Raw genomic sequence first — 17138 nt, forward strand, 5'->3', positions numbered from 1 at the left:
GCTTTAAATACTATTTTATCAGAGGCAAAAATTGTAACTTCTGCTTTTTATTTATTTTTGCTCTCTGGTTGGTTGGTAAGTCTCTCTCCATCCCTTGTTTTGAGTCTTTGTGTATCCTTGAATGTGAGATGGGTCTGGATGCAGCATACAGTTTTAGTTTTTTGTCCAAATTGCCTGTCTTTGAATTAAGGAATTTAGTCAATTTAAATTTAGAATTAATAATGATATATGTGAGTTTAATACTGTCATTTAATATTAGCTGGCTATTTTTCCCATTAGTTGATGTAAATTCTTCATTATATTGATGTTCTTTACTTTTTGGTATTTTTTAGAAAGGCTGATACTGTTTGTTCCTTTCTATGTGTAGTGGTTCTTTCAGAAGCTCTTGTAAAGCAGGCCTGGTGGTGATGAATTCTCTGAGTGCTTGCTTGTTCACAAAAAACTTTATTTTTCCTTCACTTATGAAGCTTAGTTTGGCTGGATGTGAAATTCTTGGTTGAAAGTTCTTTTCTTTAAGGATGTTGAATATTGGTCCCCACTCTCTTCTGGCTTGTAGGGTTTCTGCTGAGAGATCTGCTGTTAAGTCTGATAGGTTTCCCTTTGTGGGTAACCTGACCTTTCTCTCTGGCTGCCCTTAGTATTTTCTCCTTCATTTCCACCCTGGTGAATCTGACGATTATGTGCCTTGGAGTTGCTCTTCTTGAGGAGTATCTTTGTGGAGTTCTCTGTATTACCTGGAGCTGAGTATTATCCTGCCTTACTAAGTTGGGAAAATTTTCCTGAATAATATCGTGAAGCATATTTTCCAGCTTGGATTCATTCTCTTCCTCACTTTCAGGTACACCTATCAAGCGTAGATTAGGTCTTTTCACATAGTCCCATATTTCTTGGAGACTTTGCTCATTCCTTTTTATCCTTTTTTCTCTGATCTTGTCTTGTTTTATTTCATTGGGTTGGTCTTCGACCTCTGATATCCTTTCTTCTGCTTGATCAATTCGGCTGTTAAAACTTGTGCATACTTCACGTAGTTCTCATACTGTGTTTTTCAGCTCCATCAATTCACTTATTTTCCTCTCTAAATTTTGTATTCTTGTTGACATTTCGTCAAACCTTTTTTCAAAGTTCTTAGTTTCTTTAGATTGTGTTAGGACAAGTTCTTTTAATTCACAGAAGTTTCTTATTATTCACGTTTTGAAGCCTGCTTCTGTAATTGGAACACACTCGTTCTCCATCAAGCCTTGTTTCGTTGCTGATGAGGAACTGGGATCTCCTGCTGAGGAAGAGGCGTTTTGATCTTGGGTATTCTCAGCCTTTTTTGACTGTTTTCTTCCCTTCGTTGTAGATATTTCAATCTGTGGTCTTTATAATTACCGTCTTTGTAATTGGGTTTCTGAGTGGACGTCCAACTTATTGATTCTCAGCGCCGAAATCTGAGCAACCCGCTGCGCCGACCAAATCAGCGGCGTTAAGATTGATGGTGCTTTTCTGACTCTGCACCAAGAACCGACGCTCTGAGGCGCCGGCAAAACCGCCTCGCCGATCACAAGAGTCGCGCTGGCGACCCGTGGGGCTCCTCCGCTGGGAATCTCCTGGTGCGTGAGCAACAAGAATTCATGTGAAGGTGTGGCGTCCTCTCGTTCTTTGCGTTTTCAGTGGGAGCTACAATCCCGAGCTGCTAGTGATCAGCCATCTTGGATCTCTCCCATCGCCTCCCAAGCCACCTTATTTTTAAACACAAACAAGTGGGGAAGAGACTGGTATGAAGACTCAGACAGCTGAACTTGAACCCAGGACTCCAGACGCCCAGTTGGAGGCCCCTCCCCACAGGCCTTATCACTCCCTATCTGAGCCCTAATAGCCTTTTGGCCAAAACATAGTCTTTGGATCGCTCCCTTCTGGGGTCTCCCCTGGGCTCCTGCTTCCTGCTGGGCTCAGACCCTTACCACCCACCACATTGGCGCTGAACCCTCCCCGCTGTGAGGCCCCATCCGGGCTCCAGGTCAGATTCGATTTCCGTCTAAGGGCAGCCTTCTCCACTGGCATACAGTCTGAGCCAGGACATGCTGGCAGATTTGTGCAACGTCGTTGTTCTGAGCCGGAATCGAGCAGCTTTTATGACCAGCCATGAAGTGCTTTTCTCGTGCCAGGGCCTAGAGTTATTGAAGTTTCAAAGGCGTTTTTGTCCACCGGAGATGGCAGGCTGAAAGCAGATTCGGGCCAGGGCACTGCGCTCAGCGCCTTGCGTGCATTACCTGCAGGGACATCCCCACTGGCCTTTCAGATGGAGTGGCGGTTATCATCGTTTGACAAAGAAGTAAACAGTAGCTGGAAGCAGCGAAACACTTTGTCCAGGAGTGCCAGCCGACGTGGGGGTGGCAGGATTTGAACTCGGGGTGGCAGGTTTTGAACTCAGGCCGGCGTCCTCCGCAGCACAGCCCCCTTTTGTCAGTTGCCACCATCTCAGTGCAATTCACTAGCTGCTAGGGCACAGGGCCCGGTGCGGATCTCTGCTGCACCTGTCTTGCGGGGGCCCAGCTGGGTGTCCGCCAAAGCACCAGAAGCGCTGAGTTCCCGGCAGCGCAGAACCAGGTGAAGGCCTCCGCCAGAGGCGCGCCGCGCCGGGGAGGGTGGGGCTGCGAGCGCTCGCCCCGGCGGCCTTTGCGCCCCCGCGCCTTCCTGGCCCCGGGGGTGGGCGGTGTCCGGCCAAGACCCGGTGTCCCCACCCCCACCCCCGCGCCCAAGCCCCGCCCGCGCGGTTGCCCCTCCTCGGGAAGGTAAGCGCCACCTTCTCGGGGAGCGGCCAGCAAAGCCAGTGGCCGGCCGGCGCCCCGCCCCCCGCGAGTAGGGACCCGGTGCCGCGGCCGCGCTGCACTCGGGGCTCCCGCGCCACCGCTCGCTCACCTGCGCTCCCGCCCGCCCCTCGGTGCGCGTCAGGCCCACCAGCCGCCGCCGCCCGCACCCCGAGCGCTACCATGAACTCCCTATTCAGGAAAAGAAACAAAGGCAAATACAGCCCCACCGTGCAGACCCGCAGGTGAGGAGGCGCCCGCAGCTCCGCTTCGGGACGCTCTCGGGCCTGTGGGCGCACGGGACCAGGAAGACCGCCCGGGCGGTATAGGAGTAGGGGGGCTGCACGGGGGCCCAGGAACCGGTAGCTGAGCCCCGAGTGCGGGACACGCGGGACCGAGTCCACCTGGAAGCTAGGAAGCAGCGCCGGGTGGGAGTGGACTGTCGGGGGTGCCCGAGGGGGCTAATAATTGGGGACATCGGGGACTCAAGGAGCCGAGGGGGCATTGCTTTGGGGGCCTAGGGCATGGGCAGCTGAGCTGGGGGTACAGGGCACTCCCGGGTCCCAGGGTTGTTTTTGCGCCGAGGGTCGCCCAGGACCGGGAATAGCCACCGGAATGCGGTGGCGGAGTTTTCGGAGGACCAGACACTCAAGGCGGGATCGCTCTGGGGGACCCAGGAAGCTCTTGGGTGCGACTTTCACACCTGAGGTAGTTCAGTCCAGGGGGCGCCCTGAGGCAGGGAAATTGAGCTGGCGTCGGAGGGGCGCTCTCCGGTGCCTCTGAGACCGCGCAGGTGTGTCCTGGCGCCGGGGAGGTAAGGGGTGGGGGTCCGGAGGGGGCGGGCCACCTGCTGCTGCCCGGCACCTGCCCCCCTGCCCTCCATAGCCACGCCCAGAGGCACTGGGAGGTGCGGGGTCCGGTCCGGGGACGCAGGCGGAGGCACCACTTTACCTCCCCACTCTCTGGGTTCTGAGGAGAGGCTGCGCGGCGTCACGGCCTCGTCTTCGAAGCTCGGTTTCTCAGAGGTGTGGCTCCCTGCCCCCATCCCAGCCCCGAAACTGGCGGCGTCTCTGAGCCGCGGGTTCCCAGGGCAGCCTGGGAGGGGAATGACATGTCTTGATGTGTTTGCAGTGAGACGCAGCCCACGTCCGTTTTGATAAGCCTAATGTACTCACTTAATAACCAGTTTAGGGGAGCCTGGTGGAGATGCTGAGATTGAGGGAGGGGGTGGGAATCCAGCCCCTGCCTTGTCCCCCTACTTTGGAAAATAGAATGGAGGCTCTCAGCTAGCAAGGACCATTTTGCCAGCTTCCGGGACAAGAGGCTTCAGGCAGGTGAGGGGGCCCGCAAATGGCATGGGAGTTCTGCCCCCAAGCTGCCCTCACTGGGAGCCCCCACTGTGCTCTCCAGCAGCTCCTCACTCCCTCCCTAGCCCCCAAATGAAGGCAGTGAGACGCCTCTGGGCCCAGGGCTCCCACCCCACCCCTGCAGTCAGGCCTAGGCCGACCAGTCGGACAGGTACAGATGGCGGCGGGGCCCTGGCAGGCTGGAGTGCGACACTTCATTCCTTGGCCTTCCAGGCCTCAGGAAGCACCCCCTACCCCTCCCCCCGCCAGCCCTGTGATTCCCACCCCCCAGCGCATCTCCTTTTGGGCCGTTTCAAGCTCAGAAGCATCACCCGCCTTTGGAGATTTCCCCACCCCTCCCCTGTCTTTCACAACCCCAGAGACTGGGCAGGGCCCCCATGCAGGCTGCTTCTCCGTGGCTGCGTCCAGCTGGCACTCACACCCAGTCAGGGGCCCGTCCAGTCCCTGCACTGCTCCCTGAGGCATTGCACAATTGGATGCTCTGTGCCAGCTGTGGAGAACCGTTCTGTACTCTCCAGCCCAGAAACTAGGCCCATCCAGTCCTTCACGAGTGCAGACGCCCACATACCAGGAGAAGGGCCAGGCCTCACCCAGCCCTCTGCCTCCTCATAGCCTCCCTCCTTCCTGCTGTTCTCCATCCCTGAATGCCCCAGCTTGGACCTGACAGGAGGTTCTAATGAACCCAGATGAGCTGGGAGGGGTCGGGCTTTCTCGGAAGCGTGAGGATGAAAGGCCTCCCATTCTTTACAGCTGCAGGGACTCGGAGGGTTTGGGGCAGCAAAGATTCAGAGTCCTGTCACCCTGTGTATCCCTGGCCCAAGGCAGCCACTGTCTGTCCTAGGCTAACAGCCATTGGTCCCAGACATCAGTTTAGAGGTCTCTTTCTCCAGGAAGCCTTCCTGATTCTCTCCCCAGCATGGGGTGAAAGGCCCTTCCTTTGAACCTTGCCACTGCAGCAGAGAAAGAGCACAGCCACAGTCCTGAGAAGCTGCCAGATGCCTCCCTGGATGGTCTCCCAGCCCAGCACATCCCTCTGTCCCCCCCGCTTAGCGGGCACTAGTTCTCAAACTGGATTGTGAGGTGGGAGCAGCCCTGTACCCCTTTCTCTCAAAGGCATCTCTCGAGCATTGGCTGATGCCTGGCTAGCATCATAGCAAGTGTCGTGGCAGAGGGTGAAGGGGACAGACTTGTGGCTCTAGGCTGTGGTCAGTTATTTCACCCTGAGTTTTCCGGGGGCCCACTCCATTGCCTGGGGGAGGATGAGGTTGCTGGTGAGATTGGGCATGGTGGGGCGGGTAGGAGCTCCGGCGCTGACAGCAGAACACCTCACTGTTGATCCTGGTGTTTCCACCCTGGAGCTTCTCAAGCCTTGTTTTGCCTTTCTGCACAGTGGGGGTGGTGATACTGAGTATCTAATGCATGGGGCTGCTGGGAGAAGCAGTGCCGTGGCTCACAGGAGGTGACCCGAAGGGTGCCCCCCTTCTGATCCCAGGGGATCCAGGAGCCCCAACTTGTGACTTCCACACCCAAGGCAGTCAGGGCTTCGGACTACAAAATGTAGGTTAGCAAATGGAACACCCCACCAAGAAAGCCACCCCTTCCAGTTTGTCTGCCTTTTAGCAGTTGAAGCTTGGGAGGGCTGGGGCAGGGTGTGAACCCCATTGTTACCGTTGCCTGGGTTCCTAATGACAGGTGTGGGAGCTGGTGTTCACACCTGAGCTAATGATACAGTGAGGCGGGATGGTGCAGATCACTGAAGACAGCATCCAACCTGGCAGAGAGGCCCTGGAGGAGACACACTCCCACCCTCCTGGTTGTGCAACCTCAGAGGAGCTGCTGGGCCTCTCTGAGCCTCTCTTCTCACCTGTGGAATGGGAATAAGCACGGTGCCTGCCTAGCGATGCTGGCTGAGGATTAGATGTAATAATGCATGGGAGGCTGGGCACAGTGGCTCACGCCTATAATCCCAGCACTTTGGGAGGCTGAGGTGGGCAGATCACCTGAGGTTGGGAATTCAAAACCAGCCTGATCAACATGGAGAAACCCCCCCTCTTCTAAAAATACGAAATTAGCCAGGTGTGCTGATGCATACCTGTAGTCCCTGCTGCTAGGGAGGCTGAGGCAGGAGAATCACTGGAACCCAGGAGGCAGAGGTTACAGTGAGCCGAGATCACACCATTGCACTCTAGCCTGGGCAACAAAAGTTAGTCTCAAAAAAAAAAAAAAAGAAAAAGAAAAAATGCGGAGGAAAGATGGAGAACAATAAGAAGGCTCAGATAATGGCAGCATGATGATTATAGTTTTTAAGCACATGCGGGCAAGGTAGCTGTGTTGTACCCAGGGTTCAACTTGATATCATGGTGGACAGGCTGTGCACTGCAGAACTCCATAGCACTGTTGCCGGGGTTAGCAGGTGGACATGGAGGAGACGCTGGCAGTCATGTCAAGAGAGATAAGATGGAGTTAAGTTTCAGTGCACATGTGAATACATGAGCCTCAGGATGATGGGGCCAGGCAGGAGCAATGGAGCATACTGCTGGACGGATGAGGTCTGCAGCCTGGCCACCAGCATACTTTGTGAGTGGCCTTAAGTGAGAGCTGTCACAGTCTGAGCCCAGATGCTGGGAGGTGAGGGAGGAACTCCCAGAGGAGGTGTCTGACCTGGCATGGAGCAGCCAAGACCCAGCTCTGCAGTCAGCCTGAATTCTGCCTCTGTTGGAATAGAAACAGCCTCCCTGAGCCTTAGTTTCTGAATCTGTAGAATGGGATTAATCTTGCCCCTCCCCCAAGACCTGCATCCCAGTAAACACCCAGCAGCCTGGCCTCAGCTAGACGGGTCTTTCGACACTGGCCCAGTCCTGATGGAGGGAATCCTGCGTAGAAGGCAGGACCCCAGGTTTTTGAGGGAGAGCTGGGGAAAGGGAAGCGTGCTCTACCGGGAGGCACCTGGAGTAGCCTGAGCCTCTGGGTGGTTAAGAAAACAATGTTGGCCGGGGGTGGTGCCTCACACCTGTAGTCCCAACACTTTGGGAGACCGAGGTGGGTGGATCAGGAGATAAGGAGTTCAAGACCAGCCTGACCAAGATAGTGAAATCCCATCTTTGCTAAAAATACAAAAAAATTAGCCGGTTGTGGTGGCAGGTGCATGTAATCCCAGCTACTCAGGAGGCTGTGGCAGGGAATTGCTTGAACCTGGGAAGCAGAGGTTGCAGTGAGCCGAGATTGTGCCACTCATCTACAGCCTGGGCAACAGAGCAAGACTGTCTCAAAAAAAAAAAAAAGCAAGAACACAGCATTTGATGGTTTGATCTAGCCGGGTATGAGTTCAGGCCCCAGCTCTGTGTCTCCTAAGCTGCTTGATCTTGGGCAAGTCATTTAATGTCTCTGAGCTTCAGTTTCTTCATCTGTGATGTGGGGTGATAAGAGCAACCTCCAGCTGGTACGGCTGCTGGGTGGATCAAATGAGAGGTTGCACGTGATGGGTCCAGCCCATGACCTGGTTCAGAGCGAGTGCCTGGCAAATCATAGCAGCTGATACTAGGAAGTGCACACTGCTATTAGGAGTCACAATGTGTAATCCCAGCACTTTGGGAGGCCGTGGTGGGCAGATCACAAAGTCAGGAGATCGAGACCATTCTGACCAACATGGTGAAACCCCATCTCTACTAAAAATACAAAAATTAGCTGGGCGTGGTGGCGTGCACCTGTAGTCCCAGCTACTCGGGAGGCTGAGGCAGAATTGCTTGAACCCGGGAGGCGGAGGTTGCAGTGAGCCGAGATCGGTGCCACTGCACTGCAGCCTGGTGCCTGGTGACAAGGTGAAACTGTCTCAAAAAAAAAAAAAAAAAAAAAAAGTCATAATGGCTGGGTGAAGTGGCTCACACCTGTAATCCCAGCACTCTGGGAGTCTAAGGTGGGCGGATCACTTGAGGTCATGAGTTCAAGACCAGCCTGGCCATCATAGTGAAACCCATCTCTACAAAAATAAATTTTAAAAATTAGCCATGTGTGGTGGTGGGCATCTGTAATCCCAGCTACTTCCTGGGCTGAGGCAGGAGAATCACTTGAACCTGGGAGGCAGAGATCGTAGTGAGTCGAGGTCACACCAGTACACTCCAGCCTAGGAGACAGTGAGACTCATCTCAAAAACAAAAAAAAATGGGCTAAGCCCAGAGTTGACCAGGCAACTGACTCAAGCAGACACATGCACCCCTCGATTAGTGACGGTGGGAATGCCTGATGGATTTGGGAGAGGGCCCTTCCAGCAAAGCCCGTCCACCTCCATCCACCATGTGGGTGATGGCTTAGAGAAAGCTGCCCTGCCATCTCTCAGGCACGCACTGTGAGCCCAGCAAGGCTCTGGGTGGTTCATCTAATTCTGACAGTGTGCCTGCCTGGCAGATGGGAGTGTTCTGTTTCACAGAGGGCTCACATTCACCTTGGGCTCATAGCTCAGAAATGACCAATGCAGGGGGACCAGGGAGGCCCAGGGAAGGAAATTGGGGCTCTGCACCCATACCTGGGGCTGGCAGCAGCTGTGTCTGGGGACTGCTCCAGGCCACACGGTAGAGTCACTGGTGTTTGTGTTCACTGTGTCCACTCCCAGCAACCCCTCCACCTCTCTTCCCTCTGGCCTTGGCCCTTCATGCCTTGCCCAGTTCTCTTGGCAGAAGGAATGAGACTAGGGGAAATTTGATTCAGGACGGAGCTGAGCTTACCTGGAGGAGCAGCTGCTAATGGTAGCATTTCAGGCATTGTGGGGTGGGGGGTCATTTGGGGAGAGGGTGTTTTGGGGGAGAGACACAACTCCCTCCACACCCTTTAGGCAACACCCTAAGGGTATGGTGGAGGGAGGCCCTGGAAGTGGGGAACCTGGGGGAGAAGATGCCTTAGAAAGCTTCCGAGGCTGCTCCTCAGGGAGGAGAACCCAGGCTTCCCAGCGTGCGGCTGCTCTGCTCCTCCAGGGCTGTGCCGGGGTTGGTGGCACCACCTTCCATCCTCCCAGCCTGCCTGCCCCGGCCTGTCTTGGGAACAAATGGGGAAATGGCCTCTGGTCTTTGTTCTCTCTCCGATTCTCTCAGTGGGGTGCTATGCTACAGCCTCTGGAGCCTGAGAAACCACTCCGTGTCCCTTTCCACCTCTAGGCGGGACAGAGCTCTCTTCAGGTCCCAGCACTGCCCTTCCCTAACCCAATCTGGTTCGTTGTTTTTTGTTTTTGTTTTTGGGGGGTGTGTGTGTGTGTGTGTGTGTGTGTGTGTGTGTGTGTGATTAATTCTTTAGAGACCAGCTCGCTCTATCACCCACATTGGAGTGCAGTGGTGCGATGGTAGCTCACTATGGCCTTGAACTGCTGGGCTCAAGCAGTCCTCGTGCCTCAGCCTCCCAGGTAGCTGGGACTACAGGTATGCATACCACCATGCCCCACTAATTTTTATTTTTTTGTAGAGATAGGGGTCTCACTATATTGCCCACTCTGGTCTTGAATTCCTGGGCTCAAGTAAGCCTCCTGCCTTGGCCCCCGAAAGCTCTGGTTTTACAGCCATGAGCCATTGGTTGCATCAGTCTCTTTTCCCTTTAACTGGACCCCCACTTCTCCCCTTTAAGTGGACCCCCACTTCTCCCCACCCGCAGAGCCAGCAGCCCAGCAGGTCTTCAGCCCCTCCCCACTCTTGCTTCTTCCACTCCGGTGCTCTAGTCCCATTTCCCCATGGCAGCCAGAGAGCTCCTTACAACATAAAAATCTGACCATACCTCTAGCTGCTTAACCCCTGGCCCAGACCTTCCTTTGCTCTTAGGCCCTGGCAGCTGGTGCCCTACACAACATCAGTACCTGCCAGCTGCTGTCTTATGTCCACGCTACACCCAGCCACAGTGGGGAGACAAGACAGTGTCTTTCCCTGTGGCATTCCTACTGCCCAGAATGCCCCCAACATTCCTTCATTGCTGCTCTTCTGCTTCTGGATTCACCTCCTGCTCCTCAGGGAAGCCCTCCCCAGCCTCTCTGCTGGAGCAGACCCAGCCATCCTATGGTCTCCTCGTCTCCTTGGTAGCTCTTATCTCAGCAGCCATGTGAGTAGGATAGCCAGATGTGGCTGGGTGGCTGCCTTTCCCCAGAGACTGGTGCTACACATGTGCTGAATGAATGAGGGTAAGCCATGGGGGACTGCTAAAATTCTCCGCTTCCCTCCACATCTCAAGAGAGCACACACAGGAGCAGCGGATCCTGGAGGTGGAGGTGGATGGGTGGGGTTCCAGCTAGCCTAATGGAATGTGAGGCCTGAGCAGGCTGTTCCCTGCCCTGTCCCCATCCAGTCACCTCCTGGACACAGGCTAGTGAGCTGAGAGTGGGCTGAGTACACAGCTGTCAGCAATGCGGGGTGATAGGCAGTGAGATAAAGGAGGGCCCTGACCCACCCACGGGGGCTTCTGCAGGAGGGGTCATCTAAGCTGAGCCCAGGGGTTAGCTGAAGATGGGTGGATAAAGAGTACGCAGTTGACAGAAAGAGACAGGGACATGTGTATCCATGACCTGAGAAAGCATGATGGTAAGCAGGCAAAGCAAGCTGATGAAGGATACAAAGACTTTCTTGTATATGTACATTTTTAGAAACATACACAGAGCAATTCCATATACTATCCCTGAATGCAGCTGTGTCTGTGTGTTGGAAGGCTTAGCAGACTGGATGCAGTGGCTCACACTTGTGGTCCCAGCATTTTCAGAGGCCAAGACGGGAGGATGGCTTGAGGCCAGGAGTTAAGACCAGCCTGGGCAACATAGCGAGACCCTATTTCTAAAAAAAAAAAAAGCCGAGCATGGTGGTACATGCCTCTCGTCCTAGCTACTCAAGATGCTGAGGCAAGAGGATCCCTAAGTCCAGGACTTCAAGGCTGCAATAAGCTGTGATAGTGCCACTGCACTCCAGCCTGGGCAACAGAGCAAGACCCTGTCTCTAAATAAGTTAACAAAATAAAACAAGCTTAGGAAGAACCAGTAAGTCTAAAATTCTGCTGCTTCTAAGGAGAGGGCCGAAAGGATAATGAACAAATCATTTTAATTCCTTTTTAGAAAAATCTGCAGCAAAGATGGCACTGTGAAAACCTCAGCTAAACCCTGGTGGTGGGGACATGGGTAGCTGATTCTTTTCAGTGCTTTTCTGCGTGTCTGAGTAGATCATGAGTTTTACCGTTTAGGTGAGGGGTGGTGTAGAGAAGGCGAACTGGGTGGAGGGGGCGCACAGCTGGTGGGAAGAGCCTACAGGGAAGCCCTGAGTCCTCGGTCTCAGTTTAGTCCATAGCAAAAGAAAGGGTCTGGGAGAGGAAGGAGAGGGGTCTCAGGAAGCAAAGGGGGCCCATTCCAGGAAGGCAAGCAGGCAGTTTCTGGATGAGGAGACAAAAATGGAGAGTCTCTGCGAGGAAGTGGGTGAGTAGAAGGGGAGGGGACCAGAACTGGGAAAGGTATGAACACAGAAAGTCCTTCAGGTTGGGTCTTAGCTTAAAACAGTCACTCTAAATCATGATTGCACTGAGACCAATTCTATACTCAGCTCTCTTTTCCACCCAGGCTCAGAGAGTTTGAGTGACTTTGCTCCAAGACTCTGAGTGGTTGCTTTTCTTGAGACAGAGTTTCGCTCTTGTTGCCCAGGCCGGACTGCCATGGAGCAACCTCAGCTCACTGAAATCTCCACCTCCCAGGTTTGAGGGATTCTGCCTCAGCCTCAGGAGAAGCTGGGATTACAGATGCCCACCACTATGCCTGGCTAATTTTTTGTATTTTAAGTAGAGACAGGATTTCACCATGCTGGCCAGGCTGGTCTCGAACTCCTGACCTCAGGTGATCCACCTGACTCGGCCTCCCAGAGTGTTGGGATTATAAACATGAGCCACTGTGCCTGGACATCTCAGCGGTTCTTACCCAGACACCCTGAGAGGGCTGGCAGGGTGTCCTGGCCACCCCGCCCATCCTTTCCTAGGCAGAGGGTTTTTGTCAACACCTTGTAAGATAAAACACACTGGGGCTGCTGGCTGAGCCTGCAAGGCCGCAGAGCTACAGGAGAAATAGAATTTGCAGCATTTTTTGCTGCCCCCACTGCCTGGGCTTGGACTTCCGGCTGATACCTTTTAGGGTTTCAACTTCTCTGCCTTGGCCATGGGGACACTTTGTTTCCCATTGAAGGCTGAGAAAGTATTCCAAGTGTGTACCACAAAGAAGACACAGGGCTTTAACCCTGCTTCAACCCCAAGAAGCTTAATTTGGCCAGGTGCAGTAGCTCATGCCTATAATTCCAGCACTTTGGGAGGCTGAGGTGGTTGGATGACTTGAGGTCGGGAGTTTGAGACCAGCCTGGCCAACATGGTGAAACCCCACCTCTACTAAAAATACAAAAATTAACTGAGCATGGTGATACGTGCCAGTAATTGCAGCTACTTGGGCGGCTGAGGCCGAAGAATCTCTTGAACCTGGGAGGCAGAGGTTGCAGTGAGCCAAGATCTTGCCACTGCACTTTAGCCTGGACAACAGAGCAACACTCCATCTCAAAAAAAAAAAAAAAAAAAAAAAAAAAAAAAAGCACAGTCATTCCCTACTATAAAATGGGCAAGCAGACCCTCCTATTACTGAGGAGTAGCCAAGGTCTGTGAGGAGGGACTGAGGGCTGAGGGGTGAACAGAAAGGCCTGGGCTTGGGAGCTGCGGACCAGGCTACGTCACTTGTCAGCTGGGAGGTTGGCTACATCCCTGTCCTATTCTGGGCTTCTTATCACTGGTGCATAAACTCCGATAACCCCAGAACTGTGCCTAGTGTGTAGTAGGTGCTCAAGGAAGAGTGATAGAAGGTAAGTTTTGAATCTGTGTGTTGAAGATGTGTAGGATTGTGGAGAGGATTGAGAGTATGTGTGTAAAGCATCAGGCACCTAGTAGGTGCTTCAATAATGGCGGCTAGGCTGGGCCCAGTGGCTCACACCTGTAATCCCAACACTTTGGGAGGCTGAGGTGGGAGGGTAACTTGAGGCCAGGAGTTTGAAACCAGCCTGGGCAACAGGCTGAGACTCCTGTCTCCAGAAAACTTTTTTTTTTTAATTAGCTAGACATGGTGGTATGCACCTGTAGTCCCAGCTACTGCAGAGGCTGAGGCTGGAGGATCTCTTGAGCCCAGGAGTTCAAGGCTGCAGTGAGCTATGATTGCACCAGTGCACTTCAGCCTGAGTAACAGAGCAAGACCATGTCTCAAAAAGTAAAAAAAAAAAAAAAAGAGGCTGGTACTCTTGTCCACTGGTTTTCAACCCAGAGTGACATCCTGATGTCTGGGGGCCCCCAAGTTGGCTTGAGCTCTGTTTGTCTTGTGAGTCTAGGAATTCAAGGCTGCAGTGAGCTGTGAATCCTCCCACCTCAGCCTCCTGAGCAGCTAGGGCTAGAAGCATCCACCACCATACCCAGCTAATTTTTTTTTTCTTATAGAAATAGGATCTCACTTTGTTGCTCTATCCTCAGGACATGCCTTGGTGTTACCAGAAGCAGCCTGAACTTCTGTTGGTAACCAGAGCCCAAAAGAACCCTAGGCCCCGTCAGAGGCCTAGAGGCAGGGCAGAAACAGATTAGCCTTTAAAAACAGACCTGGAATTACTACACCAGCAACCCTCTCATCTTAGGATATATTTCCCCAGGGTTAATAGCTGGGTGTGAGGACATTTACTGTCTAATTAGCACAGGAGTTTCTGGTAGGGAGAGTATCAGTCAATTGACCAATCAATCTGGTATTTATTAGGCACCTCCTGTGAACTGCTTTCTCATAAGACTTCCTTCCTATAGAGATCTAGGGATTTTTCCTCATCTGTCTTCCTTTTAACCTTGCTGTGGTTCAGTTCTTTGTTTTCAGCCCTGGCTGCACATTAGAATCACATGAAGAGTTTTGAACAGGTTGTCAGAGCCCTTGCCAAGACCAATTAAGTCAAAATCTCCATGGACATGGGTCCAGACATCATTCTTTGGATGTGCAGCTGGTGGGATCTCATAGTTTAGATAGCGTCACTCCCTCTTGTCTTTGAGATATACGGACAGTGCTTTTTCTCTTCGGTGCGAATCGCCTGGTAGTATGTCACTCTCCATTTCTCTATTCTCAATCTTCTTGTATCATTTAGTTTCAAGTGTGTGTGTCTTACAAAATGGCACATAGCTTGGGGGAGGGGTGTATTTTGTATTCTCACCTGAGAGTCTTTTAACTTTTAATAGGCAAAATTAACTCATTTACTTGTATTGTAATGACCAATGTGTTTGAACCTATTCTACCATATTGCCCTATTTGTCAGCCTTCCCTTTGTTTCTGTTTTTTGTTCTTTCCCTGGTTTTTATTGGATTGAGTATATATCTTCATTATTAAAGTTAGATTATAAGGCCCACATGGAACACAGTGGATGAAAATACCCTGATGTAAGTGATCTAGAATCTTTGTAATTATAGCCATTGGGGGGTTTGTCCTTAACCTACCTGTTAGCTTACAAACTTTTGAACAATTGGGACTTACTCATCTTTTGGGAGAAGACCTTCTGTTGTCCTTAATTCCAGGCCTTACATAAGCTTGGAGCTCCATAAATTAGTATGAAATTAAGTAGATGTTTTATAGCATGTCAACAATTTGTATCTCTGGGGGCTTGTTAACAGAGAAGGGCCTCTTGCCAGGGCCTGTAAGGGGCAGAGAGATGACAGGGAGTTGGGGGTGGAGTTGAAAATTTATTTGGCAATTAATGAATATCTACAAGGTGCCCAGCTGGGACGGTAGCAGTTACAAGCATAGACCTTTACTGACCTGTTAACCCTGAGCAAGTCGCCCCTCCTTCCTGAGGCTCAGTTTCCTCATCTGCAGTAGAGCTGTGATAGCACACCCAGTTGTTAAAAGGATCAGAGATGAAACCTGCATCTGGTGCTGAAGTAAGGTGTGGGCCAGGGAAGTGTTCACTCAATGCCAGTTGCTTCCACCTGAAAGGTCTGTTCACAAGGAGAGGCTGGGAGTCCCTTGTGGTGGCATCTTAGAAGAATGACTCTGTTCACCGTCACTAATCATTACCCAACCAACCACTGGGATTAATTGTACTGATGAAAATGGCGTCAAACTGTAAATCACTCTGCCTTCCTTGGGTGGTGAACACCTGGCCCAGCATTCTGTCACCCCAGTGTCTCTTGTCCCTTTGTCTGTAAGGGGTGAGTGTGGATGGATATTGATGTTCCCTTTGTACTGAGAAGGTAGCTTTCAAGCCTGTCTTCATGAGTTCGAATCTTGGCACCAGTGCTTCCCAGCTGTGTAACCTTGTACCAGTTTCTTAACTTCTCTGAGCCTCATTTCTCTTTATCTGGAATTCATAGGAGTTATCAAATTGCATTAAAACATCTGCTCAATTCAGCACCTGTTTATTGACCCCAAGCCTAATTCCAAGATGTGGAATTAAGGGTTATAGAAGGGCTCCCGAAAAAGATAAGTTCTTTTCGTCCAGATGTTTAATAGCCTATGGGATTAGGAGCCACGATAACACTGAGAGTGCCTGCTTCCTAGGACTGTGAGGTTTCAGTGGGTGATGTGCAAAAGGGCTGGGTGGTTGCTGGGCACCCAGTAGGTTTCCTCAATGTTGTTACTATTCATCAGTCGTTTCCTGAGTGTCCATGGTGGGTGCCTTTGTGTCAGAGCCAGGACAGATGTTTCAGGAGCCAGGCAGTGTTTAAAGACGGTGGGGGCAGAGGGCTACCTGGCACCGGAGGTGCACCTCCCCCCAAGCTGGCCCTGCAGGCAGGAAGAACACCAGAGGAGGACGACCATGGTGGCAGGAGGCCCGGCCCCTTCTCCGGGCTCTGAGAGAGGTGAGGCTGGTTCCAGGGAGGGGTGTACCCTCCTGTGCGTTCCAGACATTCCAGCACCAATGCATCCCCTACACACACCCACTGAGACAGAATTAACCCCCAGAGGGAGGAACTGCAGATGTGATCAAAGGCAGATGGCCCAGGCTAGACCGGAGTGCTGAGCCTGCAGGGACCCGTGTCCACATATGGGAGGATAGTGCAGGCCGGGCTGTGACCCAACAGGGACACAGCAGTTCTGGGTGACAAGGACAGCTGAGGCGGAGGCGATGGCAGGAACATGGCCCCTCTGATGTTGCCGAAGTATGATCTGTTTCCAGGGTGGCTGCTCTCCCAGCCTGGAGAAGGGGATGGCTGCGAGCAGGCTAAGTGCCTCTGGCTCTGCCCAGGAGCCTATGGGCAAGGTGGCAACAGCTCTGGGGACCTGGGAAAGGGTGTTGTGCTGGGGTCTTTGTGCCAGCATTCCAGGCTCCACTGGGCACCGTTGGGAGCCCCGGATTGTTTTGGAGTCACGCAGCCAGGGAGGGACCTGCGGAGGAGACCCTGACCTGGAGCAGACATCTGGCCAGTGAGTGTAAGCAGGAGGAAGAGTCGCAGGGTTCCAAGAGAATGAGCATTTATTAGTTATCCCTGGGTACCAGGCACTGAGTGAGACTGGAAGATGCTCTGAGCCCCCATCAGCTTTCCTGTAGCAGAACTGGCAGGCTGTGGTCACTGTGAGCTTAGAGCAAAGCAGGTCCGGGTGCCCCAAAATCACCTAGAATCTCACCATCCTATTCAGTAATTACCAGCCCTGTGACATGGGCTGTGCAAGTATGTCTGTGTGCCAGGGTTTGAAGACTCGGTATGAAAAAGAGAATGTAAAAGTATCCGTTAATAATGTTCTGTTGGCCGGGCGCGGTGGCTCAAGCCTTTAATCCCAGCACTTTGGGAGGCCGAGGCGGGTGGATCACGAGGTCGAGAGATCGAGACCATCCTGGTCAACATGGTGAAACCCCGTCTCTACTAAAAATACAAAAATTAGCTGGGCATGGTGGCGCGTGCCTGTAATCCCAGCTACTCAGGAGGCTGAGGCAGGAGAATTGCCTGAACCCAGAAGGCAGAGGTTGCGGTGAGCCGAGATCGTGCCATTGCACTCCAGCCT

General features: G+C 52.6%; 1 protein-coding gene across 1 annotated transcript in view; it reads left to right on the top strand.

Annotated features, from left to right (window-relative positions):
* The first annotated feature begins 2809 nt into the window (after window positions 1-2809).
* Window positions 2810-17138, top strand: part of PPL (periplakin) — a 58181-nt gene continuing 43852 nt past the window's right edge. The window contains exon 1 of the mRNA XM_039478255.2: window positions 2810-3034. Coding sequence (XP_039334189.1) covers window positions 2973-3034 — 62 coding nt within the window. The 5' untranslated portion in view covers window positions 2810-2972. The remainder of the gene's footprint in view (window positions 3035-17138) is intronic.

Source organism: Saimiri boliviensis, chromosome 12 (genome assembly GCF_048565385.1).
Source record: "Saimiri boliviensis isolate mSaiBol1 chromosome 12, mSaiBol1.pri, whole genome shotgun sequence".
Classification (NCBI taxonomy): domain Eukaryota; kingdom Metazoa; phylum Chordata; class Mammalia; order Primates; family Cebidae; genus Saimiri; species Saimiri boliviensis.